General features: G+C 49.4%; 1 long non-coding RNA gene and 2 gene segments (V, D, J or C); all 3 read right to left on the bottom strand.

Annotated features, from left to right (window-relative positions):
- Positions 1–13: 13 nt before the first annotated feature.
- LOC127686866 (Ig delta chain C region membrane-bound form-like) lies at positions 14–10576 on the bottom strand. The segment is given in 5 exon segments: positions 14–991; positions 1246–1409; positions 7857–8177; positions 9795–9899; positions 10258–10576. Coding segments are annotated over 5 exon segments (861 nt in total).
- A 2080-nt stretch (positions 10577–12656) lies between these two features.
- On the bottom strand, positions 12657–17773 carry LOC127687801 (immunoglobulin heavy constant mu-like). The segment is given in 7 exon segments: positions 12657–12934; positions 13053–13168; positions 14968–15300; positions 15407–15724; positions 15982–16320; positions 16424–16817; positions 17714–17773. Coding segments are annotated over 7 exon segments (1569 nt in total).
- A 593-nt stretch (positions 17774–18366) lies between these two features.
- On the bottom strand, positions 18367–26512 carry LOC127686877 (uncharacterized). Of its 4 annotated transcripts, XR_007978255.1 has the most exons (4): positions 18938–26512; positions 18751–18902; positions 18646–18678; positions 18367–18416 (listed from the first exon to the last, which is right to left on the bottom strand). It is a non-coding gene; the product is annotated as an uncharacterized LOC127686877 (long non-coding RNA). The 4 variants fall into 4 exon arrangements; XR_007978252.1 differs by having other exon boundaries at positions 18372–18416; positions 18460–18902; XR_007978254.1 differs by having other exon boundaries at positions 18399–18416; positions 18646–18902; positions 18938–26511.
- Between the last annotated feature and the right edge of the window lie 1428 nt (positions 26513–27940).

Below are 27940 nucleotides of genomic sequence, written 5' to 3'. Positions count from 1 at the left end.
ATGGGCACAACAATTCTTATAAAAGAAGGCATTTAATTGAGGCTTGCTAACAGTTTCAGAGGTTAGTTCATTATCATCATGGTGGGGAGCATGGTGGCGTGCTGATGGACAGAGTGCTGCAGAAATAACCTAGAGTTCTGAAGAGACAGACAGACATGGAGAGACAGAGAGACACTGATCCTGACATGAGCTTTTGAAACCTGAAAGCCTACCTGTGCTCCAGTGACACACTTTCTACAGGAAGGACCCGCCTCTTAATCCTTCTGATCCTATCAAAGAGTTCCACTCCCTGGTGACTAAGGGTTCAACTATATGAGCCTATGGGGGCCATTCTTATTCAAACGACCACAGTCCCCATTCCTTCCACCTAAGGCTCTGGTGTAAATTTGTGTGCATCTGAGTAGGTATGCACATGCTCTCATGCTATCTGCCTCTGTTATTATGCATGTGTGTACATTGTTTTAGGGACTGTGATGTGAACATGTGCATGTGTATGTGTATATGCTTATGTGTATGTGAGAAGTCAACTGTGAGTTTAAGGTGGGAGGAGAATAGTATCTTAGTTCACTGAATAATTTTCTTCAGTGTGACTCTGATACTCCTCCCTAGTGGCTTCTCCACTGTTTGCCTCAGATCTCATGTGCTTTGAGTTTATTTAGACCACAGAAACAAACAAACAAACAAACAAACAAACAAACAAACAAACAAGCAGGAGACAGGTGGAGTGAACCTTAGCATGCTTATGGGATGATGGGGACTTGGAGGGAGGCAGGGGACAGCGATGAGTAGGGCTGGAGCAACAGAACACCTGCTTTGCCTATAGCCAAGGATGCCAGGCATTTTGAGTCTGGGAGGCTAGATGGAGAGTGGGTATTGAGAGGAGGGCCTGGAGTTTCTCTCTGCATAGAAGGTATCTTCTTTGTGGGCTTCTTGTTGAGGGAAAGCACTTTTCTCTGTGGTTGCAGGATTCTGCTGTCCTGGTCTACTTCACCTGTCAGAAAACACTGAAGTCAGACAGAGGCTGTTGTCTGAGAAGGAGGGCAAGTCCCTGGAGCTACATAGGGCCCGGAAGCTGAACGGTGACCATGGCCTCTCAATTACTGGTGCATCCCTCAGCGCCCGTCCCCCCCATTACTGATGCACTCCCTAGCCACCCCAGAAATGCTGATGGGTTTCAGAATGCCCCTGTAAGGGCACCTTACATGTGCCCAGTAAGGGTTCAGAAGCAGGTGGAAGGAGGCCCACCTTGATGAAGGTGACGAAGCCACTGTAGAGCAGCGTGAGCAGGAAGAGGGCCACGAAGGTGCACAATGTGGGCCACAGGCCATTCTCCTCCTCTAGGTCCATGTAGCTGTCGCTTTGCTCATCCTTGATGCACGAGTATGGGATGGTGTTGGTGTTGACTGTGCCTGGGGAAGAACTAGTGCTCATGAGAAGGTCTCCACCCTACAGCAGGACCATTCCTTATTAACCTGGTCTCCTGAACACTGAACCTGAAGGTATAGCTTTCATGTCCAGCAACAGTGTTTTGATCATATGCCTTTCTCCTGTTAGTACTTAACACTTCCAGTCCCAAGTGCCTACTAACTGCTTTGCCCCACAGAACTCTACCCCTAATCCCTGTCCCAGCCTGCTGGGTCCTGGAGTCCCGCACATAGATTGGTCTGCATGGGATTGGAAGATCTGAATCCAAACGTGGTGTGAATCCATGCCACTGCCACCTGGATGGTACAGGAGATGGGTTACTACTTAAGAAGACCCAGAAAGAGCAGTGCTAGATCTGGTAGGTTTTCTCAGAAAGATATGTCATAAAAAAGGCAGAGAAGGGGGAGTAACATTCTAAGAAAAAAATAGCGTTCGTGGTGCATGCATTAGAAAAAAGTACTACTCCAGAGTCAGGAGTCCTGAGCCTTTGCAAGGGGAGGGAGAGATTGGAAAGCATCCTAGCCATGGCAACCTAATCCAGAAGGTAATAGGAGACTAGAAGACAGTTATGCCATAAACATGCATATGAAAATCCCAGCTGGAGACCAAAGTATGGTCCGAGGTCAGAAAGGGTGGTGGCTGATGTACAGACGTAGGGAAATACATTTCCACAGAAAGTACATCTCAACTCAAGGCATGAAAGTCCAAGAACAAGCAGGTAGGAAGAATTAAGGAAAACACCATGGGTCAGAGGGCTGCCTGGGTATCCATTCCACAAGTGCTGTTTGAAGTTATACGTAAGCTCAGCTGGAGTCCCTAGGAGGTCTGTGGATGGGTTGACCTAAAAGCATTTTACTAAATCAAACTGAAATCATGTGAATATTGTAGACCACTGAATCTTAGCACAATAAAAAATACTTGGAAGACTCCTTTGCCTGTAGTTTCTGATTTCAATTACCTACGGTTGGAGAACAAGACATGGGAAAGCTTTCTTGGCACCTCATAACTATTTGTAACTTTAATTCCAGGGGATCTGTTGCTCTCATACCAGTACACACACACACACACACACACACACACACACACACACCATACATATACATATACACACATATGTTCATGTATAGACATGTGTGTATATCTACCCATCTATCTATATGTCTACGTATGTATGTATGTATGTATGTATGTATGTATCTATCTATCTATCTATCTATGTATCTACCTATCTCGCAGATTTAAGCTTTATGACTAGTCTTGGCTGATATTTTATAACTTTTTGAGTATATTTTAAACAAGAAATTCTCTGGTTCTAAATCACACACTTTGGAACAGTGTGATGGTCTCTTGCTTTGCCTGGAATGTCAGCCTTCTCTTTGTCCAGGCTTCAAGTTGTCCACATGCTTGTCTGTTTGTCAGTCAGGATCCACCTCAGCCGCAGGCTGATGGCTGAAGTGACACATGGCTTGGAAACACTCATGGTTTCAGACATCCACAGGAAGCCTTGGGGCGGGTCCCATAGAGATAGGAGAGCTTCATGTTTGCTCGTTTCATTTATTTTTGATCATTTCTCATTGTAATTTACAGAAGTGCTTCTCTACAGTGTATTGAGAAGTGGAAAAACAACTTTTCTTGTCACATGTAGTATGAAGCAATTTAACACAGGGGCAAATAAGCTAACCAGACAGTGGACATGGTGATCATTCAGCATAGAAAGGTCTCAGGCAAGGGCAGAAACTTCAGGTCTCCTGGGAGGACCATCTGACTCAGGCAGGGGGTGGTAGCACCCTAGAATCATGGGAAAAACTCAGATAAGTGATAAATAGTAGCAGTTGGCTGGGAGAGAGGGTTCTCTAGTAGCGGAAGCAGCTTTTTGAGAAGACTGGGAAAGTTGGGATCTGCTTACACGCTGCAAAGCTCTGGGACTTCTTGTAGCAAGGGAAACTGTGAATGCCTCCCCAACATTTCACATACCTCAGGTATAATTCCATGTACTGTTTTTGTCTTGGTTATCAGTCATTTTTGTATCTTGTAATTACTGATTTCACGCTAGGCATTGTATATACACAGGCTCTAGAGTCTGGGGTGAAATGCAAGTGCTTATCCTCTCATCTACTAGGCATGAAGGCCTGTTCTTTGGAACTAGGAACTGAGCTGTGCTGGAGCTGGGTGCATCATAGTTGACTTCTGCCCCTAGGTACTTTGGGATAACCCTTATATTCATCAGGCCTTGGAGTTGATACAAGATGGAAATTCTGCTATGCCTACACTGTGCTCCTACGTGTTCCTTGCTTAGCAGTGTCCTACGTGGGAGGTTAGGTGGATGATGTTTGGGACTCTTCTGTGTTTTCATTCCTCTTGGCAGCTAAGGTGTTTATTAAAAATGTGGCCAATTTCTTGGTGATGACAGATGTCCCAGTGCTCTGTCTATCTGTGCCTAAGATGGGATAAAATAACCATTTTCTCTCAACTGGGATTTAGTCTCTCTGAGCTTTGCTGAGCACTCTCTAGTAGTTTTAAATAAAATTGTGATGTTAAAAGTTTACTTGGTATTTTCCTTTCACCATGGCCTTTGTGCATAATCAAATGTTCTTCTGCATCTGTGTAGAAAGAGGGTGTTTATGAGAGTGCCTTGGCCATAGGGTGATGGATGGGTGGGAGGGGCAGAACTGGCTTCACAGAGACAAGGGGAAGTCATTCAGGAGGAATGCTGACAGAACTAAGAACATTATTGTTCTCAGGAGTTGGGGTGATGGAGAAGTGTTGTATGGGACTCAGGCAGATGTATCTACCTTGAGACATGTGAAACATGGAATAGGGGGAGATCAACAGGCAGGACAAGGGGAAGTGGGGGAGCAGATAGAGAAGCAGGTGGGGACAACCCAATGTCCCAGCTTCCTAAGGATGCTGAGTGAGTGTTGGCAGAGGGTACTCATGCTGGACTGGCTCCAGCTCTGAGGAGTCATCAGTGAAAATCTGTAGAGAGATCCTGAGGAAGTCAAGTAAGAGAAAACCTTAGTGTCCTTTGAGGAAGCGATGCCACAGGGGAAAAGAAAAGGCTAGTCTGGGGCAAGCCTAGGCCAGGCTCCTTTAGGCACTAATGAGGCACCACATAACGGGAATGGCTCCAGCCTTCCCCACCTGGTGGGAGGTAGGCCGTGAGAAGCAGTGGAGCTGTAGCCTCTGTTCTCAGTCAGTACAGTGCAGCCAGAAACAGGCATGACTGAAGATTCTGAGGCATAGACAACAGACCAAGCTTTCAAAACCTGGAGCCAAGGCTGGTATGCGGGTAGCTTGGCTGGGCCTGGCATGGCCTTATGTGATTGCTGTAGTCTCACTAGGTCCCTCCCTCGATTTTGTGTACTGGGGTGTAGAGGTTGTGGAAATACTGTGGCATTTCCAGGGTCTAACCGGGGAAGTGTGGCTGATTTGAGCCTAGGCTCTGAAGGCCATGCTGAGGACAGGACTCGCCTAAAATTGATATGCTGGGGCATACATCTTGACTAGCCATGATGATGCCTGAGGATGCCCCCCACAGCCTGTGATGTGTGGCATCCCACCACACTCATACTTAGGGCCCCTCAGGTGAAGCCTGTCTGACACCTTTCTACCCCAAGCTTGTGTCAAGCTTACAGCAGCCCTTGGTCCTGTAGGCTCTCCAGCAGACAAGAGAAGGAAATGAGGCAGAGGACTCCCTGCTTCAGGTCTAAGGTGTGAGAGAAGCTAGCATTTTTATGGTATGAGATGGTATGCTGCTTCCAGTCGTAGTAGTTGTTTGCTCCCTGCTAGGGGTGATAGGAACTCCTGTTTCTTAGTCTGAGCTGTCTAAGAGAGGAGGATTTTTGGAGTAGCCCTTGGCTGACCATCTTCTTTTACATGGTATAAGGTGGCATGCCTTCTTGAATTGGACCTGCAACACGTGGTTTCAGTGAATGGATTTCAGATTAGAGAAGATATTGTAATCCTTGAAAATAGTATACATGGCAGGGCATAGCAAGCTGTCTGTGGGACACTTGCAGTGTGTGTTAAGATGTGCAATTATGGCTAAGCTGTCTGCCTAGAAAATCTCGCTCGTGTAATGAAGAAATACAATGGAAAAAAGATGCACCAATGCTGCCTCCCACAGTGATTCTGAAGAGAAAAGAAAGGTTATGATGGAGATGCTGGCTTGCTATCTCTCAGAGCTGGCAGGGGATAAAGGAAAGACAGTTCAGACTAGATCTGTGCTAAAGAGCCTTTCCTGTGATCTGAAAACTTAACCCATGAAGATAAGAGATCGAAGAGAGAAAAGCATGCTGGATTCCTTCGTAGCTTGGAGACACCGGACGTGGAAGAGGCTAGAATCACCATCAAGAAGTAGAGAATAAGAGGTAGAACCATTTTTCCTTCCTTGAGACAAAGGCTTCATTTATCCGAGGAAACATATGGGAAATCATTCCCTCTACATTTAACTCCCCCAAGAGGGAATGTTTTAACTCAAAGGAAATAGCCACACCTTGAGGGAAGGGGACCAGCAGTTAGATCTGTGCTACATAGCTTTTCCTGGCATATAAACACAAACAGACAAAAACCTGCACACACCAGAAATACTCAGTTATTACTGGCTGAGGTACCCATGAGCAACAGACATGACTGAAACATAATTTAAAGTCTTAACAAAAAAATCTAAACATGTGAGAAGTGGTGTTTAGTGCCCACTGAAGTGGGTAGGAATGCTTTTGCTGCAGAGTTAGGAGAGGGCTACCTGAGCAGGACTCAGAGTGGCTTTGTTGAGCTTCTAGGGTGTGATTTAAGAGTAGCTGAATGACTTAGGAAAAATGCACAGGTAGGGTAGGCAAGGTGCTAAAACATTTGGGAGGACATGTTTAAAAAGGATGGGAGAGAAGACAGTGGGTGTTATACAGGTTCCTCAAAAAGCGTGGCCAGATTTGTGTTAAGTCAGAGTTTCTAGAGGAAAAAACTGACCGAAAATCTAACTCTGTGCTGTGAATCTTTGAAGGCCAGAAAGTAATGAGAGCTTCTGGCATTCTCATGAAATATTCTAATCCTCTGCATGCTGTGTGAACAGGTGAGGTCTGTTCTTGCTTATGGTGTCAGCACATGGACACATGATGGGCAGGTATACAAGCCTACCTGTCCCGTATGTCAGGCGGCTTCATAAAGACCTAAGCCTCCCAAGTGAGGAAGATGAATGTGCTCTCCCGTACATGGATGCTTCCCCCAAGCATTTCTATACAAGCAAGCAGTGGGAAAAGCTACCATTAAGGGTTTCACCCAACCCAGTGTTCTACATAGGCATCCATAGAAAATCGACAGTAGAAGGGGCAGCCATTTCACAAACACTGATAGGAAGAGTGTGACTGAGAACAGCTGGAGCCAGTGATGTTTCCACCTGTCTTACAGCCCTATAAGGGCTGGGTTGATAGAAAAAAAACCAGTGACTCATTAAGAGTTACATCCTAGGAGGCACTATGTGCAGGTGGAAAAAGACACTCCCTCAATCCAAAGTTTGTTTAATGGAAGCCCCAGTGGTAGATCTGGGCTACCTCTGCATAAATTATTGTCCAGGGAGGCTCCCAAGGAGCCATAAGCCACAAAAGTTATCACCATTGATTTTACTCGAATGCCAGAAGAATATATTAAATTCCTACTGCTAAAGACTTCACAAACTTTGGCTGTTAGACATAGAGAATACAGGCTAGGACTGAAGTGGAAGCTACTTTCCTGCTGGCTGTCTTATTTTTTGTTTGTTTGTTTGCAGTGCTGAGAGATGTTATATAGGCTGTCACCAACATTCTCTCGTGAACATGGACTTTGAGTGCTACACCAATTGTCCTGCTATGTAAGATGCGCTTATTGAACTTATGTGCAATAGTGGTATGGCACTTATGGGTGCAACCAACCTCTTTCCTATCCAATTTAAGCTCTATTCTGCAGTAGGGAAAAGCTATGGCAGGGATGTTTAGAGGCTCCAGTAGAGAAGTAACTGCTACTGTTCGTTTAGATGGATGTCATGAACTTCTTAAACTGGATTGCAGGCATTTGCATTTATGTCCACAGCTTTCAACTTTACTTATGGAGGGAAGCTTCATCTCACAGTGAGCAGAAGCAGTTATTGGGGAAATTCACACTGGGCCAAGCTGCTGACAAAAAGTGACTGTTTCTGTGGAGCAGTGGCCCTAGAAAATAAATAAACATCTATATCACTTTCTTCAGGATTCAGTAAACACCACAGAGGAGAGGACCGAAAAGATGTAAGGTTGTAGAAAGGGTAAAGTGTTATGTAGTTCTGTCTTCTAAACTGAAACAGATAGGCACAGTGTTCCTCTTATCTAGACAATGCAGACCTCCTCTCCCCAAACAGGAATATTTCTCTATCATAGGTACCCAGTGCTGTGCTTGCTTGACCCTCTTACCCGGCTGTGACTTACCAGTAATCTCTAGGCTCTTGCTGGCATTAAGCTTGGTCTTGGAGGCCTCATGTTCTACCACACATGTATAAGTGTCAACTGAAGGGCTCAGAGCGGCGGGTAGTCTCAGGACACTCCAGGTCTGAAATTTGACCCCAGACTGGAGGGTGGGTTGTGCAGTGACAAAGTTCGTCAGGTTCTTTTTACTGTGGTTGCTCTGCCACGTGAGGTGGATCTTTTTAGGGTAGAAGCCAGACACTTCACACAGAAGCCAAGATGACATCTCAGGATGGGTGGATGTGGTCAGGATGTTCACAGTGAGGTTGCTGGGTGCTGTGGCCTCTGCAAGGAGGAGTGGTAAGAGCCTTATCCTGTCATTCTTGGGTGGAGGTATCTAGAGACGTGTGAGAGGTCAGAGGAAATCCCCTTTCCTATCTGACTATGGTTACGGCTTGAACAATGTTGGGGGGAGGACATATGGTTAAGTGGGGCATTGGACAGCCTTGGGGTGGGGTAGGGATAGGTTTCATCTAGAAAACAAGTTTGCCCTTGCTTGGGAACCAAGGGCTTGGTGAGGAAAGGCCTATGCTGGAGACATTGCTTCTTCTGGTCACTGTCTAGCTCCTAAGGATGCCTAGTGCCTCCTGAACAGACCCATGCTTTGTTTCTGTGTGGCTTCTTGTTAGTACAGGTTTCTTTGGTTCCCCATCAATTCTTTATGTCCTCTATTCTGTATCCTGAAGGCCAGGCCAATCCTAGGCTTTCTATATTCCAATCTAGCTAAGCTCTGTGCATGTGTGTCTGTGTATGTGCGTGTGTGTGTGTGTGTGTGTGTGTGTGTGTGTGTGCTTAGGTTAGAAAGCATTGCCAGTGAACCAGTGGGTAGAGATGATGAAATAGGGGATTCTTCCTTCTCTTGTATTTATAGGACACATATGCTATAGCTATCTTGGAGTTGTGGAGACTTTTCTGACCTGTGCCAGGGAACCAACCCTCAGATCCTGCTTTAGCCTGAAAAATGAGGAAATCTGACTTCCTCTTCTGAGAGTGGCACTGGCCTTGGAGGTACTAAGGGAGCCATTCTTTCCATTAATATTCCTTTCTCATGCTCTCTTTGGGCAGTTTCTAGTTCTTGATCTATTAGAGACCAGGTCTGCCCTCTTGGAAGTTCTTAGATGTCATAGTTTTCTCAGTGTTCATGGACATTCTTCTAAAACTCACATCTGTATTTCCAGGCTTACACAGCTACTGAGTCATAGATCTAACAGTAGTCCCAGGGTCAGCTATACCACAAGAATTGGATGTATGATTTTCAAGTATTTCTGTAAATCCACATCTCTTTACTCTGTTACATGGGGATCTGGGTTTGTTCTCAGTGTACTAGAGGCTGACACAGAAACTCAGGCTTGGGGGGAATCATAAATTGTAAACTTCTCCAAACAGCAACTTCTTGAGGTTGCTGATGGGTAAGGGTAAGACTTACCAGTTAGGAACTGATACAGTGAGACAATATAGTTAAGAGGAGGTGGGGGTAGCATGTGGGGTAGGATAAGTCCTTGAGTCTAGGTGTGATGGTCCCCAGTCCTTTAATGAGATAATTATGCATCTCAGAGATGTCCTGTTGTCTGTCTGGTCATATGCCTACAGAATCCATGAGGACCTCACAGTTTGGCTTAGATACATAGAGCTCAGGTCCTATGGGCCAGGTAGGTCTTTGTGCTTGTCCTTCCTCTGTTTAGCATTAGCTCAAAAAAGGATGACAGCTTCACAGGGCTAGGTGACAGCATTTGCTGGTGCCTGGATATAGGGCCTGGCTTGCAGTAGGTACAGAAGTCATTTTGATAACCCCTTTTCTACCTAGGATGTACACTGACAGAGAAAGAGTCATGGAGGGTTTCCAGGAGGAGGAGGTCCAAGGTTGAACAGATGAGTTGGCATAAGACACACTGGACTTCTTACCTACATTGCCCCTTTCCACGGCAGTAGCTTTGGTGGCTTCTATGGAGTGATCATTTGCTTGGAGAGTTGGAGTGGTTTTCTGGGAGGATTGAGAATTCCATGTCTCTGGAGTTAAAGAAGATGGACAAAAGGTGACTGTGAGAGATCAGAATATTCTGAGGAGCCCAGGGTAATAGAAGGCACTGAGAGAGGAGGGCCACAGGACAGAACAGTACTGGTGGGGAAGGGACCATGCACAGCCAGTGCCTTTGCTTGCCCAGATGTCCCCTTGCACGGTTAGTACAGGGTTTCCGAAGTGTGCATGTAAATGTTGCATTGACAAAGTAGCCAAGAAGAGGGAGGGAATGAATGGGGGAAGAGTAAGGAAGAGGAGGGTCCTTGCTTCAGTCATTCTTTGGGGGTTGGCTGAGTGTAGGTATGGGAAGTCCCACAAGACCCTTCTGCATGGTCCAGGGATACTTACCAGGCAACTTGAAAATTTTTTCTTGCCCTTCGGGTTCGTTGTTTGTGATGCACTTGTGGGTGAGGTTCAGTTCTGAGGCCAGCACAGAAACAGAGAGGCCCATTATATATTTATTTTCACGTTTAGTGGTGAAGAAGACCTTTTTATGTATTTGTGCCTTTGTCTCCCAGGTGATACTCAATGGCTGTATTCCAATTACCAAACAGATCAGGTTCACATAGGCATTTTTCTCTGGGGCTTCGCACTCTGAGAGGAGGAACATGTCAGGATTCTTTTTAGGATCTGTAAGACAGATAGCAAAGTTTTGAGGACATGGTACTGGGGACAAAGGTGATGTCTGGACAATATCACTCTTCTTTCCAGATTCATAAAAACGACTCAGTCCCAGGCAGACAGGGGAGAATGGCTTTGAAACCCTATGGCCAGTCAGCCTCAGGAGCTGTCTCTCTATCACCATCATCTTTTTCTGAAACCCCCTCAGGCTTCTTGGGAAGACACCTACCTCCTACTCTTCTAAGAACCAATGATCCACCCCCTTTATGGGTATAATTCTTCTGTGACTATGACAGGAATAGCCAGCCTTCTATATTCTCATAGCCCCTCGGGCAGCTTAGAGCACCTGAGCAGAGCAGCCTGACTCCTTTTCTAAAGCCAGGCTTTGGTTCTGTCTGCCCTACTCTTCCTTCTCAGGTTCTGAGATATCAGATATTTTCAGTGTCCCACTCTATAGTATTCCAGAGACAAGCAAAGGATATAGGTATAGACCCATAACCCCTCGTAGACTTGCTTGCTGAAACTAACATTCACGTGGGGCTGTCGGGGCTCATCACCCAATTCCAGAGTCACCTCTGTACCCCATGTCATATACCAACATCTATGTTAATTCCCTTGGCCTGCTGGGGCAAAGTGCCACACGTGGCAGTTTGAGCAGCAGAACTCTGTTCTTTCCTAGTTCTAGAGGCCAGGAGTCTGGGCTACAGCAGACTGGTGTCCTCTGTGCAGCAGGGAGAATCTGTCACAGACTTTTAGCTCTGAGGTCATAGCGGGTGGAATCTAGTGGAGATGAACTCATATTGAATCAGGGTGGGCATCAAACCCAGTAGGACTGGGCTCTTGAAACATGGCAGTAGGTTCAAAGGACTGGGATGGTGGTGCCAGGAGACAAGGATTGGTCAAATGCTGTGGCTTCAGAGCTAGAAGTCAGTGACACATTCTCCCTGCTGCACAGAGAACACCAGCTAGCTGTAGCCCAGACTCCTGGCCTCTAGAACTGGGAAAGAACAGAGTTCTGCTGCTCAAACTGCCATGTGAGGGTCTTTGCCCTAGCAGCCCAGGGTAACTAAAACAGATGCTGGTATGAGAAGGTGTCAAGGTGAATGCCTAAAATATATCTGGAATTTGGTGATGGGTCCTATCATCTTTACAGTGGTTTCCTAATAGACACTTCCTGCTCTCTGCATCCCACTAGAATCCCAACTCAGAAAGGGATTGTCACCAAGGTGCTACCCCACACACGTATTTAAAGACTCTCTTTAGGACCCTGGCATCTACACAGTTTCCGCTCATGGTCTGATGTTTTCTCATGTGCCCTGCTTCTGGGTCCTCCTCTCGATGTAGCCAGTTAGCCCAGCCATCCCATGTCTGTGGGCTCCTCTGGCTGTCCACATGATGAACAAGGGAGTAACCAGCATGCCCCTAACCTTGTATTTGCTGTGCTTCCTTCCCATGACCTGCCTCCCTCTTCTTTCTGTCCTTGTTCTGTGAGCAGGCCTTTGTCTGTCCTTCTCGAGTGACTACAGTGTCTTTATCCTATTTCTTCATATAGTCATACGACAGTTGTTATAGACAGAGAATTTGAGTCCTTGAGTTATTGACTAATTCCGAGGGCTTGTCATGTTGCAGGAGGGTTACAAACATCCTAGAGATCTCGCCCAACTCCCCAAAGGCACACACACATACTACAAAGGTTTGGGATAAGACCCAAAGTATTGTACTAGCTGGAAGCGACACCAGCCCAAGATGGTGGGCTGGGGACAGAGCAGAGACCTAAGGCTAGAGGCTATTTTCCAGAGTCTGCTGCTTTTGGGAGATCAGGCCTGGAATTTCTCTGCCATACTTCCCTTCCTCCATCAGAGTGGATAAGCGAGAGTGCTGCCCATTGGCTGCTTGTGTTATATTTTGCTGCCAGAGTGCTCTCTCTCTCTCTCTCTCTCTCTCTCTCTCTCTCTCTCTGTCTCTCTCTCTCTCTCTTTCATCTTCCACACCTCCTTTCCCCCATTCTCCCTTAAGTACCGTCGGACTGCTCCATTTCCAGTTCCCAAGCTCTATTCATAATAATCCTTGGGATGGCAACACCACAGGAAAGGTTTGAAAACAGAATAAATTCCTTCACAATAAAGTGGGTTCACAAGATAAAAATATTTATTTCCAAGTGACATTTGTGTACAGCACAGCTCTCTGTGGTCCAGACATTGCTTCAGGTTGCACAAGTTGACAAAAAGTCTTTGGTCAATCTAGAAAGATGACCATCTCAGAGATCAAAGCTGGAGGGTAACACAGGAAAGATGTGGGAATAAGTTTACTAGTCATGCAGGCAGGTAACCCAGGCCCAGAGGTAGTGTCCCTGTGGGAGGGTCTCTTGGTCTCTGATGTCCTTCCATGCTGAGAGTCATTTCACCTGCAGGTGACAGAGACAGTATGAATTGCTGTCCACTTGTAGGGAGTAGAGGTAGAGGCAGTGAGGACTGGTGACTCCCTGTCCCTGCCCTGTGTCCTCAGTCCCACAACAACACTACCTTGAACAGAGTGACGGTGGTGCTGTAGAAGAGGCTCAGGAGGAAGAGGACGATGAAGGTGGAGGCAGTGGTCCACAGGTTCTCAAAGCCTTCCTCCTCAGCATTCACCTCCCCCTCTGTGAAGGGACACACAGAAGGAGGATCAAGCCAAGCCTTGGGGCGATTGAGCATTTGCCTGAGGGTTGGGGAAGTCTTGCTGCTAACTAGTCACCCTAATAGCTTAAGCTAGACAGAGGCACAGCAAAGGTGAAGCTGGAGGACACACTGACTTGGAGCTTTGTCCCAGGAGCCCTGGGGCAGCAAAGCAAGCAAGACAGATACAACATACGGACATGGGTAACCAAGGCAGACCCAGGAACCATGCCATAATGATATTGGTGTGCTCCAGACTTTCTCTGAGCAGGTAGCACCATCAGGGCTGTTTAGACTGAGAATTTAGAGTAGGTTTCCCTGTCTCCTGGGCTTTAGGAGTAAGAGCACAGATACCAGAGGTTCTTTCCTTACTTCCTGAAGGACCCAGGCATCTCATGACTGTCTTTGATCAGAGTTCCTGTGTCTTGCTTGTCCTAACCCTGGCCAGCAATGTTGAGTTTTGATACCAAGAGACAGACAGTCAGGTACCTGAGGGAGGCTGTGGGACCAGGGCTTTTATTGGGATCTCTGACCCTGTAAAGGTAAGCCCTTGGTGATATCTAAAACCCAGGCCCCAAATGGATATGAATATGAAGAATGTCCAGGATATGAGCTCAAAGAGGCAGTGTTATTGGGTGGTGACTCCTTACAGAGGCCCCTTGCTGGTGTGTGTGTGTGTGTGTGTGTGTGTGTGTGTGTGTGTGTGCTTCTTTTGGACAATTGCATTATGTTTTCTGCATTCTGGTCTAGGATTAGGGTAGGTGTGAGTGGGTTAGGCACTCTCACGTTGGCCTTCTGAGGTGTTCTATTAATGGAGACACAGCAAAGGCTAACTTTCTGTCATGGGTGGTTAGTAGAGTATCTTCTGTCCCGTGATGTTGAGACAGAAAGGCACACTTTGTTCCTGAGGCTATCTACCCCAATCATAGAGTGGGATCCTGAGGAGTATCAGTGACCCAGACTGGTGTAGGCTCTCTGAGCCCTGACCTCTGGAGATTAAGGCCCTGGTCAGAGTCCAGGTGTATCTGTGTGCCAGGCCTGTCCACGTGTTAGCGTACACATGTAAAGATGCTTCTGTACATGTGTGTATGCATGTCTTTGTGTCTGTGTAGTTCATTTGTATTTGCCTATAGTCTGTTTCTGTGTACACATGACCGTGCATATTGGCATCTGTTTCTGTGTATGGTTGTGTGTCTATGCCTATTCGTCTCTAAAGGCTTTTGTAAGTGTCCATGCATACATGTGTGCATGAACTCATGTGTATACATGTATACCTTTGTCTGTGTGCCCATGATTCATGCATGTGTCTATACATGTGTACCTGTATATCTATGTATGAATGCATGCATGTCTATGCATTTGCCTGAATGCTGCCTGCACCAGGGTAGGCAAGCTTTCAGCCATATATCTAGAAATAGCTGGAGGAGTGACATGCTCACCACACTGTCTGTTGTAAGCTTTTCTGAGTTTACACACAAGGAGGTAACTGGCAAGGTAGAGGATGGGCCAAGGTGGAGGCAAGTGTGCAGGGTGTGTGCAGAGCAAGCCTAACGCAACAGTTGCCCTAGCAGGCATGAGCACCACATAATCAAAACCAGTGACATTTGAATGGATTTTTTTTATTTCTAATTTTTATAAAATGCAGCATCTCACTCTGACATGGTTAGTTTGCATACACAGAGCAACTGCACCCCCAGGGCCTGCCTGGTTGAGGGCTAGCATGGTCAATAGCAGGTGCCTGTGTCAGACATGATCAGGGATACATTGTACAGTGTGGGTTTACCGGTGGACTTGTCCACGGTCCTCTCAGTCACCATGTGTGGCAGGGCCTCGTGGCCTACAACACAGGTGTAGGTCTCTCCGGAGTTCCATTCCTTCTCTGTCACAGTCAGGATGCTGTGGGTGAAGTAGAAGCCTGGGACCCCGGGCTCTGGCATTGGGGCACTGGTCACAAACTTCTCTGGGGGCAAGGGTTGCCCTCTCTGAAGCCACTGCACAAAGATGTCTGCAGGAGAGAAGCCCTTCACCAGGCAGGTGACTGTGGCTGACTCCCTCAGGTCCAGTTGCTCACGGGCTGGTGGCAGCAGGTACACAGCAGGTGGCTGTTTGGCCACCTCTGTAAGCAAAGACAGTAATGAGGATAGGGTGGAAGGGGACCTACCCTCCCTGTGAGGTACAGGAAGGGCCCTGGAATTGGAGGGGAAGAAAGGGGGAATACTTACCGTTGGGTTTTGAGATACTTTTCTTCTGTGGTGAAGGCAGGTCCCTGTGAGTCACGGTACACACAAATTCCTTCCTGTTATTCCAGTCTTCTACACACACACTAGCCACACCCACAGCACTGAAGGTGCCATTGGGGTGGCTTTCCATGATTTTAGTGCTGGTTTCCAGTGGCTCACCACTTTTGGAAGCCCAGGAGATATTCAGGGTGTCATAGGTTGCCAGGTTTGTGACCAGACAGGACAGGTTAGCGGACTTGGTGAGGAAGATGTCGGCAAATGAGGGGGGAATGGGGAAGGCTAGGATGTCTGTGGATGGACCTGCAGCCAAGAGAACACAGTGTCAGGCTATGACATGTCTAGTTGTGAATTGGGAAAAAACTTAGTCTCCATCCTCCAGACCTGCTTAAGGGAAGATGCTGGTCCCTCACCCCCCTGCTGCCACTGCTTGTCCTTGTCCTTGGTCACTCTAGGGAGCCAAGGTTCAAGGAACAAATGACCATGTCTAGGGGGCACTGGCCATAAGGGCTGCCCTAATCTGGGAGGGCTAGGCATTGGGCTTAGCATAGGCCACTCACTGGCAGCACACGTGGAGGACACGTTCTTCCAGAAGGTGAGACCCCTGTGATCCACACGGCAGGTGTACACATTCAGGTTCAGCCAGTCGCTTTCAGAGATGGTCAGTGTGCTTATGACCTTGTAGGTTTGGGGTCTGGATCCCTTGTCCTCGACGGTCACTGGATCTGTGCTGAAGCCAGATTTCACAGGCTTCCCATTCTGTAGCCAGGATATTGTGATCTGTTTGGGACTGAAGTTGGTGGCCTCGCAGATGAGCTTAGACTTGCGTGGTGCAGGGCCAGAGAAGGCATCGCGTGGTGGAATGAACACACTTACGTTGGGGCTCATCTCTGTGACCACTGGAATGAAAGTCTAGATGTGAGCTCAGCTCGGCCTCAGCCCCGCCCCACTGCTCCCTCTGGGCTGTGCCTGTGCCCCTCGCCGGGAGGGGTTGGCTCTTACCTGGAATGGGTACACGCAGATCTTTGTTTTTGCTGTCGTGGTGGATTTTGCATACCAGGTATTCGTCTGAACCTTCAAGGACGTTCTTGGGAGACAGCAACACCTGCGAGGTGGCTGTGAACTTCCCCCCTGTCCTCAGTGTTGGGAAGGTTCTGACACCCTGGCTGACGTCAGTGTTGTTTTGGAACTTCCAGGAGAAGGAAATGGAGCTGGGCAGGAAGTCCCGGGCCAGGCAGCCCATGGCCACCAAATTGCCATCAGACAGGGGGCTCTCGCAGGAGACGAGGGGGAAGACGGATGGGGAGGACCGACTCTCTGAGGACCAGAGAGGGATAAAAGAGAAATGGAGGGATAAGAATCTGTCTTCTTGCCTCCTGTCAGACAGGAGATCTCTCTACACTCTGCTGACCCATCCATGCCGCTGCTCTTAGGGTAGGCAGGGCTAGACACGGCAGTGGGTGAACCTGGTCTACAGAACAAAGCTGCGGCAGGGCTATGGAGCTGCCTTCTAGCCACAGGAACATGACTTTGGAAGCCTTCCCAGACAGGGAGAGATGCCTCTAGAGTAGGTGGGTCGCCAGCTCCAGGGCCATGAACACTTGCTCTCAGGGACAGGCCTAGATCCTGGCTTCTCAGTAGCCTTGGCCTGCTCTGCTTTGCTCCCCTCTGAGACACTGGCTGAAAGAACCATTCTCATTCCAAAGCAATAGGTAGGCAGTTGGGGGGGGGTGATGTGGGGATGGGGCTCAGGGTTCTCTATCAGCACGCAGAGCTTGGATTTACACAGCAGACAGGTGTGTAGGGTAGGAGGAAGGTGGGTTATGATGGTGGTGGTGGTGGTGGTGGTGGTGGTGGGGACTCTTATGGAATCATCTTGAAACTCCACCATAGCACAGAGCACATAGCCTAACTGGTCCAGGCCTAGTGAAACTCATTCAGTTCGCCCCCCCCTCGCTCCCCCAACCACTCTGCTCATTCAATCTCAGACCTGCCCATCTCAGGCTACTTAAATTAGCTGTTACATTATCCCTGTTGATCTTAAATCAGTTTAGACCTAGTCAGCCCAGGCTGGTCCAGCTCAGCTCAGGACAGGTCAGTTCAGCTCTGTGCAAGCAGGCTAGCCTTGCTCAGTCCAGCTCATCCTTCCTCATCTGAGCTCAGCTCAGCTATGGCAGCGCAGCAGCAGCCCAGCTCAGCACAGTTCAGTCGGCTCATCTAAATCCTGATAATCCCCAGTTTATCCTAGCTCATTTTGGCACAAGGCAGGTAGTCCAGCTCAAACCAGTTTACCCCGGCTGCACTCAGTTCAGCCCAGTTCGTGTTGTCCCAGGCCACCTCAGCCCAGTTCATAGTAGCTCATCTGAGCCCAGCTTAGCTCAGCTCAGCCCAACCACCTCAAGCAAGCTCTGCTCTGCCGAATGCATCTGAGCCTACTTCAACCTAGCGCAGCCCATCAGCTGGCCCAGTTCAGTCCAGATCATCCTACACCAGTCCAGCTCAGTCTAGCACATCTGAGTCTAGCTCAGCCCTGCCCATTCAAGCCTAGCTCATCAGCTAGCCCAGCTCACCCCAGTCCAGCTCAGCTCAGCTCACCCAGCCCAGCTCAGCTCCCCCAGCTCAGCTCAGCTCCCCCAGCTCAGCTCAGCTCCCCCAGCTCAGCTCACCCAGCCCAGCTCAGCTCACCCAGCCCAGCTCAGCTCCCCCAGCTCAGCTCAGCTCCCCCAGCTCAGCTCAGCTCAGCTCACCCAGCTCAGCTCACCCAGCCCAGCTCAGCTCACTCAGCTCAGCTCAGCTCACCCAGCTCAGCTCAGCTCACCCAGCCCAGCTCAGCTCACCCAGCTCAGCTCAGCTCACCCAGCTCAGCTCAGCTCACCCAGCCCAGCTCACCCAGCCCAGCTCAGCTCACCCCAGTCCAGCTCAGCTCAGCCCAGCTCAGCTCCCCCAGCTCAGCTCCCCCAGCTCAGCTCAGCTCAGCTCACCCAGCCCAGCTCAGCTCACCCAGCCCAGCCCAGCTCAGCTCACCCAGCCCAGCTCACCCAGCCCAGCTCAGCTCCCCCAGCTCAGCTCCCCCAGCTCAGCTCAGCTCAGCTCACCCAGCCCAGCTCAGCTCACCCAGCTCAGCTCAGCTCAGCTCACCCAGCCCAGCTCAGCTCAGCTCACCCAGCTCAGCTCAGCTCAGCTCACCCAGCCCAACTCAGCTCAGCTCACCCAGCCCAGCTCACCCAGCTCAGCTCAGCTCACCCAGCTCAGCTCAGCTCAGCTCACCCAGCTCAGCTCAGCTCAGCTCACCCAGCCCAGCTCAGCTCAGCTCACCCAGCCCAGCTCACCCAGCTCAGCTCAGCTCACCCAGCCCAGCTCACCCAGCTCAGCTCAGCTCACCCAGCCCAGCTCAGCTCAGCCCAGCTCACCCAGCTCAGCTCAGCTCCCCCAGTTCCCCCAGCTCAGCTCAGCTCAGCTCACCCAGCCCAGCTCAGCTCACCTCAGCTCAGCCCAGCCCAGCTCAGCTCAGCTCACCCAGCTCAGCTCAGCTCAGCTCACCCAGCCCAGCTCAGCTCAGCTCCCCCAGCTCAGCTCAGCTCAGCTCAGCTCCCCCAGCTCCCCCAGCTCAGGTCAGCTCAGCTCACCCAGCCCAGCTCAGCTCACCCCAGTCCAGCTCAGCTCCCCCAGCTCAGCTCACCCAGCCCAGCTAAGCTCAGCTCACCCAGCTCAGCTCAGCTCAGCTCACCCAGCCCAGCTCAGCTCACCCCAGTCCAGCTCAGCTCCCCCAGCTCAGCTCCCCCAGCTCAGCTCAGCTCAGCTCACCCAGCTCAGCTCAGCTCCCCCAGCCTAGCTCACCCAGCCCAGCTCAGCTCAGCTCACCCAGCTCAGCCCAGCTCAGCTCAGCTCACCCAGCCCAGCTCACCCAGCTCAGCTCACCCAGCTCAGCTCAGCTCAGCTCACCCAGCTCAGCTCACTCAGCTCAGCTCAGCTCAGCTCAGCTCACCCAGCTCAGCTCACCCAGCTCAGCTCAGCTCAGCTCACCCAGCCCAGCTCACCCAGCCCAGCTCAGCTCAGCTCACCCAGCTCAGCCCAGCTCAGCTCACCCAGCCCAGCTCAGCTCACCCAGCTCAGCTCACCCAGCTCACCCCAGTCCAGCTCAGCTCCCCCAGCTCAGCTCCCCCAGCTCAGCTCAGCTCAGCTCACCCAGCCCAGCTCAGCTCAGCTCACCCAGCCCAGCTCACCCAGCTCAGCTCAGCTCACCCAGCTCAGCTCAGCCCAGCTCAGCTCAGCTCAGCTCTGCTCAGCCCAGCTCACCCAGCTCAGCTCAGCCCAGCTCAGCTCTGCTCAGCCCAGCTCACCCAGCTCAGCTCAGCCCAGCTCAGCTCAGCTCAGCTCACCCAGCCCAGCTCAGCTCAGCTCACCCAGCTCAGCTCAACTCCCCCAGCTCACCCAGCTCAGCTCAGCTCACCCAGCCCAGCTCACCCAGCCCAGCTCACCCAGCTCAGCTCACCCAGCCCAGCTCAGCTCAGCTCACCCAGCCCAGCTCACCCAGCTCAGCTCACCCAGCTCAGCTCAGCTCAGCTCACCCAGCTCAGCTCACTCAGCTCAGCTCAGCTCAGCTCAGCTCACCCAGCTCAGCTCACCCAGCTCAGCTCAGCTCAGCTCACCCAGCCCAGCTCACCCAGCCCAGCTCAGCTCAGCTCACCCAGCTCAGCCCAGCTCAGCTCACCCAGCCCAGCTCAGCTCACCCAGCTCAGCTCACCCAGCTCACCCCAGTCCAGCTCAGCTCCCCCAGCTCAGCTCCCCCAGCTCAGCTCAGCTCAGCTCACCCAGCCCAGCTCAGCTCAGCTCACCCAGCCCAGCTCACCCAGCTCAGCTCAGCTCACCCAGCCCAGCTCAGCTCAGCTCACCCAGCTCAGCTCAGCTCAGCTCACCCAGCTCAGCTCAGCTCCCCCAGCCTAGCTCACCCAGCCCAGCTCAGCTCAGCTCACCCAGCTCAGCCCAGCTCAGCTCAGCTCACCCAGCCCAGCTCACCCAGCTCAGCTCACCCAGCTCAGCTCAGCTCAGCTCACCCAGCTCAGCTCACTCAGCTCAGCTCAGCTCAGCTCAGCTCACCCAGCTCAGCTCACCCAGCTCAGCTCAGCTCAGCTCACCCAGCCCAGCTCACCCAGCCCAGCTCAGCTCAGCTCACCCAGCTCAGCCCAGCTCAGCTCACCCAGCCCAGCTCAGCTCACCCAGCTCAGCTCACCCAGCTCACCCCAGTCCAGCTCAGCTCCCCCAGCTCAGCTCCCCCAGCTCAGCTCAGCTCAGCTCACCCAGCCCAGCTCAGCTCAGCTCACCCAGCCCAGCTCACCCAGCTCAGCTCAGCTCACCCAGCTCAGCTCAGCCCAGCTCAGCTCAGCTCAGCTCTGCTCAGCCCAGCTCACCCAGCTCAGCTCAGCCCAGCTCAGCTCTGCTCAGCCCAGCTCACCCAGCTCAGCTCAGCCCAGCTCAGCTCAGCTCAGCTCACCCAGCCCAGCTCAGCTCAGCTCACCCAGCTCAGCTCAACTCCCCCAGCTCACCCAGCTCAGCTCAGCTCACCCAGCCCAGCTCACCCAGCCCAGCTCACCCAGCTCAGCTCACCCAGCCCAGCTCAGCTCACCCAGCTCAGCTCACCCAGCTCAGCTCACCCAGCTCAGCTCACCCAGCCCAGCTCAGCTCATCCAAGCCCAGAACAGTCCGGTGTAGGCAGTAGAGTTTACCTCTATTCAGCCTGGATCAATGCAGTTCATTCCAGTTTGGCTCTACTTGGTTAAGCCAGCCTAGTTTTTAGCTTAGCAGGCCCAGCTCACCCCAGCTCATTGTGGTCTACCTTGTTTAGACTCAAGCTTTGCTTTGCTTCCCTCTGAGTACCCCAGTTTAGCACATTTTAGAAGAGCTCAGAGGAGCCCACCTGTCTCAGCTCAGCTATGCTTCCTGGAGCCCAGCTCACTGGGGCTCTCAACCCTGTTCACTGACTTTTGCTCTGCAAGCTTTATTAATCTGGCCTTCTCTGGTTCTTTACTGTGGCTGGAGAGTTAGTCCAGCAGATCTGCTAGCCTCGGCTGTAGGTCTCCATTCGCTCTCCGTTCTGTCCAGCTGTGACCTTCCTTCTGCGTATTCACATCCCAGCCCCTGCCCTCTCACACTGACCTCAGATCCAAGCACTGTAGTTCAACACCATCTTTAACAACCAGGAAATAGATTTACTGGCAACTTCAAATTCATTAGACTATTGAGTTGTATATCAAGAATGTAGTAGTGTTTTCTATAAAAACTAAAAACATCTTTTCTTCTAGAACCCCAGGATTGCCTTCTTAGCCTGGGTCCCTCCTTACTGATTCTAATTTAGCTTCCAATTTAAATTCCATCTAGATTAAAACAACCGTTAAAAACCACTGAGGTATCCATTTTATCTATATTTGCTGCCTAAGAAGAATCAGAATAGATTCAAAATTCAAAACCACATGTATAACTGAAGAAGGGACAGCGCCAGTACCTCAACCAATACACTTAACTGAAATAATTCCAGACAATTGTATACATTTTCCCTAAGATTTCCTCAAAGTACCATGAGCCCTGTAATCAATGGTTAACATTTTTTTGCAGGCTTTTCAAAGAAAATTAAATATGAGTGACCCAGACAATGGCACTCAAAAGACGCACAAATCTCTCTTTCTCCCCACAAAGCAATGACAGAAGACTCAGTCCCTCTCAAGCAGAAACATGTACAAGCTTTAAGAGCAGCAACCACAGCTGTGGCTGTCTCTGGCTTACCGTTTGGGTGCCTGATTTCGTGGATGTCCAGAGTCTTTGTGTGGAATCATTCCTTCAAAGCCATCAAGACTGGCTGGTCCATGAGCAGCCAGGTAGATGGGTGGCAGAAGCCACAACCATCTATTCCCAGGTCTGGGTAGCACTGGAAGACCCGAAGTCCAGGCCTGTCCAGCAGCAGCCTGGGCTCAGACCTTTGACCAGTTCTCCAACAATAAGCAGGGCCAGAGGGAGTTCACACAGAGCATGTCTCTGCAGACTGGCTTAGGAACCCCTCACTGCACTGACAGAGTGTCCTCTCAACCACCAACCAGCATGCTCAACTGAAATAAGTCTAGATAATTGCACTCATTCATTAAAAAAAAAAGCATTTCTCTTAAAATGAATACTCAGAAAATGGTCTTGAAAAAGATTTATGAAGCCATTTTGACCAGAATGTCAAAGTCTTAATAGTAAAGCAAAAAAACAAAAAACAAAACAAAACAAAACAAAACAGAAAACAAAACAAAAAACAAAACTAACTTATAAAATCATGAACAAAGTCACTGTAAATGCTTTGGGTATTGGAAAAGAATTGAATGGCTACCAATAGTCAGAGGGAAGATTAATAAGGTAACTTAAAAAAGTTTTCTAAATATATTAGAAATTAAAGACACTAAAGTCCTTCAATTTCTTATATAGCCTAATTTGGAAAATGAATCCTAGACATTTTAGAAGTCAATAAGCTTAAGTTTGGGGGAAACTAGAACTTCTCAAGCTAAAATTAAAAGATTGAACTCACTAAGTTAAAAGAGGACCTTTCCAGTTTCGGCTGAATCCTCAGCTTATTTTAGAAATGCAAATTACCCAGGTGTTGTTTTGCTCAGCCTGGACTTTCAGTTCTGTGGGGCTGGACAGAGCATTTCAAAACCACTTCTTCAAACCACAGCTAGAAGTTTACTTAGTGGTTTTGTTTTCCCTTCCCAAAATAGCCTTGCCACATGACCTGCTTCCTGCCACCTGCTGCAGGTGTCCTGATCGGCCATCTTGACTCCAACTCAGCATTGTTCAATTTATTTAAAATATTTTAAACTTTATTATTGTCAAAAGTCAGTTCTGAATAGGGTCTAAAGAGCCTCACTCCCATTCCTTTTTTAAACTTCCAGTAATATCAATTCTACACAAACATAACTTCAAATTGAGTGATAAGAATTTTGGACATTTAAAAAAAAACGAATACTTGAAAACTCTCTCACATTTTAAAGTCACAGTATTCTATTTTTCTTAGGAAACACCTTAAGGGTAAAAACATCTTCTAATATCCCATATGCACACTTCTGTGTTCCTTTGAAAGCTGGACTTTTGCAGGCTTCACCAGACTCCTCTGGATAGCAACTACCCTTTTGAGAAAGAGGCTAGATGTCTTCCTCCCTTCCCTCATTCACTAAGACAGTTCTCTTTCCAACAAATGAAGTTTTAAACAATCTAGTGCGGAACATTCCTCACAAACCTAAAGAAATCATCCCACGCCATTCTTTGTCCCTGTACAATGGATACTGTACAAATGCTGTCACAGAGGTGGCCCTGAAGTACATTTCTCAGCTAATACTGTTACTCTAAAAACTAAAAATCTCCAACCACAGTCCAAACTATCCCTCCGGCCATGGGATCTTTTTAGCATCTCCCTCAAATGAGATCCAAAGTCCCTGCCCCATCATCCAGGGACTCCACCAACACCATCACACAGATTCCTAGTTTTCCAAAGGTGTGGGGATATCTATCTCCAAGGCTCTGAGATCCCTAGACAGTTTAGTCCCCAGCCTCTCCCACTGGCTCCCTCAGAGACAAATCTCCAGGATTAGTCTACAATGCTCAGAAAACTCCATAGGCAAAGGTTAGAAATAAAGACATGGAGAGGCCATTCTTACCTGAGGAGACGGTGACTGAGGTCCCTTGACCCCAGATGTCCATAGCATAGTAATCACAATAGTGGATTTTCCCTCCATACCCCACAAAAACCCCAGAGTCTGACTAGAATCACCCCTGGACAACTCTGACATTATGCTGACTTCTGGTGTTAGATAGGAATCAATCATTTAAGCCATTGTTCCACATTCTGTTCCCTGCCTGGGCAGAAAGGCCCCGGACCCCTCTTTAGTCTTAAAGGTGACCTATATTTCAGCCTCACCTCTGAGAAACCGGACAGTCACTGACCCTGGAATTGTCACTATCAATTGTCAGCCCCTAATTCTCATAAGAGTCTGACAGACCCTGGACAGGAGTCTGCCCCAGACTGCAAGCCTCAGTTCTGCCGGACCCTTCCTCATACTTCAGTTCTGATATCACCACAGACCAGCAGGCAGAGATTCCCAGACTCATGTCTCAACTTTGGGACAAAGGGGTCGTGAATCTTGCCTCCTATTTTCAGGGAGTCTTGGTCCTGAATACTCAGAATCCCCCCACCCCACCCCCCAATGCATTTAGAACGGGAGAAATTAGGACTCACCTGAAGAGACAGTGACCAGAGTCCCTTGTCCCCAGTAAGCAAACCAGTCCTCACATTGCGACAACAATGATAAGACCCCGACAATAAATGGTCCTTGGCTAGGGCTCCAGGATTATCTCAGATGGAGCCCAGTGAGGGGCAAAGGCAGTACAGAAGAGAGGGACCCAGCGGCAGTGGTGGCCAGGATCCCTTTAAATCTCTGACCATAATGTCTGGGAGCTGAGGATGTCTGTCTGTGTCAGCCAGGGCCCCCAAAGACCCTCCTTACTCCCAAGGTGTCCCTAGTCCTTCATGAGCTAAAATTCAGATACACACATTTCCCCCTGACAAATGTAGCAAAATCTATCTAAGCTGAATAAAAGAGAGAGGTTGTAAGGACTCACCTGCGGAGACGGTGACCATGGTTCCTTGGCCCCAGTAGTCAAAGTAATCACACTATCATAGACCCCTTTAGTGGGTGTACAAAAACTTCTACATCTACCCACACAGCCTAACAATGTAAAAGCCTATTTTCTCTGACTGTCATTGTCCCACAGGCGGCTAGCCTCTGCCTGCCTCTTTTCCTGGGAGCAGAGACCCTGTCCTTACAGAAAAGCTTCTGCAGGATGCAGAGTGTGCAGATGGCCCAACATGGGAGATCTGGGAATATCTTTTCCAGTTTCAGAATGAAAGGTGCAGAAAGAAAGCCAGCTTACCCGAACAGACAATGACCTGGGTTCCAGTGCCCCAGATAGCAAAAGCATTGCTCAGGGACATGGTCCCTGCTGCTGGCTAAACAAAAACTTGACTCCCATCTGCACCGGACACAGATTAAGTAGAGACCCCAGAGGCTTTGCTGATTCCCAGTCAGAGAAGGTAGGAGCCAACAGAGGAGATCTTACCTGAGGAGACGGTGACCATGGTTCCTTGGCCCCAAACATCAAAGTACCAGTAGCACAGCCTCTGTTCTGCCTCTGTTCCTATACTAAAACTCTCGCCATGGCCTGCCTTGGCCCACCTGAACCGCACAGTCTCCAGACGCAGAACTCACCTGAGGAGACTGTGACCTGAGTCCTCTAGCCCCAGACATCATAGACACAGTAAAGTAACCTTCCATCCAGGGCCATTTAAGCCCAGCCCAAAGTCCCTTGGTGTCCCCAGCATGGTCCAAGCCTCAACAACTCAGATGTTTGGAGAGATCTCCACCTTAACTCAACCGGATGGGCACACCTGTAGGATGGTATCTTTCAGGCTAACCTTGGCTAGCGTAGTGAGACCCTGTAAAGAGAGAAGAGAAGAAGGAAACAGGAGAAGGAGCAAGGAAAGGAGAGAGGGAGCTAAACCTACCCTGCCCTCCAATAACCCCCACCTGCCTGCTCTGTCCTGGGATCCTCTTGGTAAGTCCTTGCGGGACACTGCACCCACCCTTCTGATGCCTGTGTTTGCGCATCCTTTCCCCATCCAAGACCTGTCCACAGTAATTCATTCTCCTCTGCACTGTCTCCTGCCCTCCAGAAAGCTACCTTTCCTCTCAGAGCTTCTCTTCTCCATCTGATTTCTCAAGCCTCTCTGCTTCCTCATAGCTCAGGCTGCCCCTGGAAAGCTCCAAACAGAAGGTTTTTGTTGAGCCATGAGTCACTGTGCTCCCAGGTAGCACTGTGGTGCTCCGCTTAGTCAAAACCTTGCACCAGTCACAGACCACAGGGACTCTGAGTCTTAAACCTCACACTAGCCACAGAGTGTGGATAGTCCGACCCCCAAACTGCCAGTCATCTCCTGAGTCAGGGGCCAATGATTTTTCTCAAAACAATAGCTAGAGCTCTAGAGCCTATGGGGTTTTTCTTCTTTTTAAAACAAGAACAAATGGAAGTCCTTCTGTCACTCACTTGTATTTGAGCTGTTTATCAACTATGGAGAAAGGTCTGTGATGGTGGGGGTGGGGCAGGGCCCCTCCCTGGGCAGCCATGGAGGTACCTTATTCACCATGGGTACCTCTATAGTGTACCTCTCAGGTACTCAGACTGCTCTTTGCTTTCTGATCCCACCTCTGCAGCAGTAAAGTGACCCAAATAAAGTCTAAAGTGTCACTCAACTCTGGTGATGGGGTAGCATCTCTGGTGCTGTGTTTCCTGTGTCCAAGGTGGATGTGTCCCCTCCTGGTCACTGCCAGAGCTCTGGTTATCAGCAATGAGTCTCAGCTCTGTCCTGCACGGTACAGGGGAGGACTTCAGTGCTCTAAGAGAAGGTTTTTTGGCAGTGGTATCCTCCTGACCCAGGGGGCCATCCCAAGACAGGGGAGAGTCTGTATTTACTTGTGTGAGTTGGCTCAGAGCTGGGTCTACAGGTCAGCCATAGGTGCTTAGGGAGTATAGATGCTTGCAGCCCCAGGCTAGACAAGAGACTCTGGTAAGTAAGCATCTAAGGGGGCATAGATAGGGTAGGGTAAGCAGGAGGGGGAGGTGACTATGGCCTGGGGACCTAGGGAGACAGAAAGGTGGGTGAACAGGAAAGGTAGTGTCTGTAGCTTGGAGACCTGGGGACATGGGAAGATGGAATGAGCAGGATGGGGAATGGACTGAGGTCTGGAGGCTCCCTTCCCTATATTGTGTTTTGGAGCTCTAGGAGTAGGGAACAGGAGAGGGCTAGTCTTCCTTGTTCTCTTGGCTGGGATCCTGCTCTGTAGATGAGCTCTAGATCTTAGATGCTCAAGCCTCATTTATTCCTAGAGTCTCTGTTCTCTCAGGTCTATATTAGGTGGTCTCTTGAGAGAAGGAGTACAATTGTCTCAGGCTTTCTAAGGAACAACTGCTCCTGCTGTAGTACCTTAGTTACTGACAGGGGTTCCTTCCCAGCCCACAGTCTGGGCCCTCACAAACTTTCTTCCTCACTTACTAGAGAGTCTAGTTAAGCTACAGACACTATTGCCTGCCTGGGTCTTAGTCCTTTCCTGTGATGCAATATGCTTTGTTGGCTACAGTGTGACAGGATCTGACCTCCCAGAGGAAGTTTTGGCCTTTCCTCTAGCTCCCCACCTATTCAGAGCTACTTGGATCATGATCATACAGTAAGTCTACCTATCTACACTTCTGCTCTCTGTGTGGCTCTTCCGTAGTAGGTCTAGGTCTGAAGATCATTTCTGCCCTACTATGGGCATGTGCCAGGAAAAATACATATGTTTGTTTTAGTTTGATTTTTCTCTTGCTGTGATAAATATCACAATCAAAAGCAACTTGGTAAAGAAAGGGTTTACTTCACCTTTTAACTTACAACCAATCACTGAG

The sequence above is a fragment of the Apodemus sylvaticus genome, chromosome 6 (genome assembly GCF_947179515.1).
Source record: "Apodemus sylvaticus chromosome 6, mApoSyl1.1, whole genome shotgun sequence".
In the NCBI taxonomy this organism is placed as follows: domain Eukaryota; kingdom Metazoa; phylum Chordata; class Mammalia; order Rodentia; family Muridae; genus Apodemus; species Apodemus sylvaticus.
Note: the sequence above shows the minus strand (reverse complement) of the source record. Positions and strands in the feature narration are given on the sequence as shown.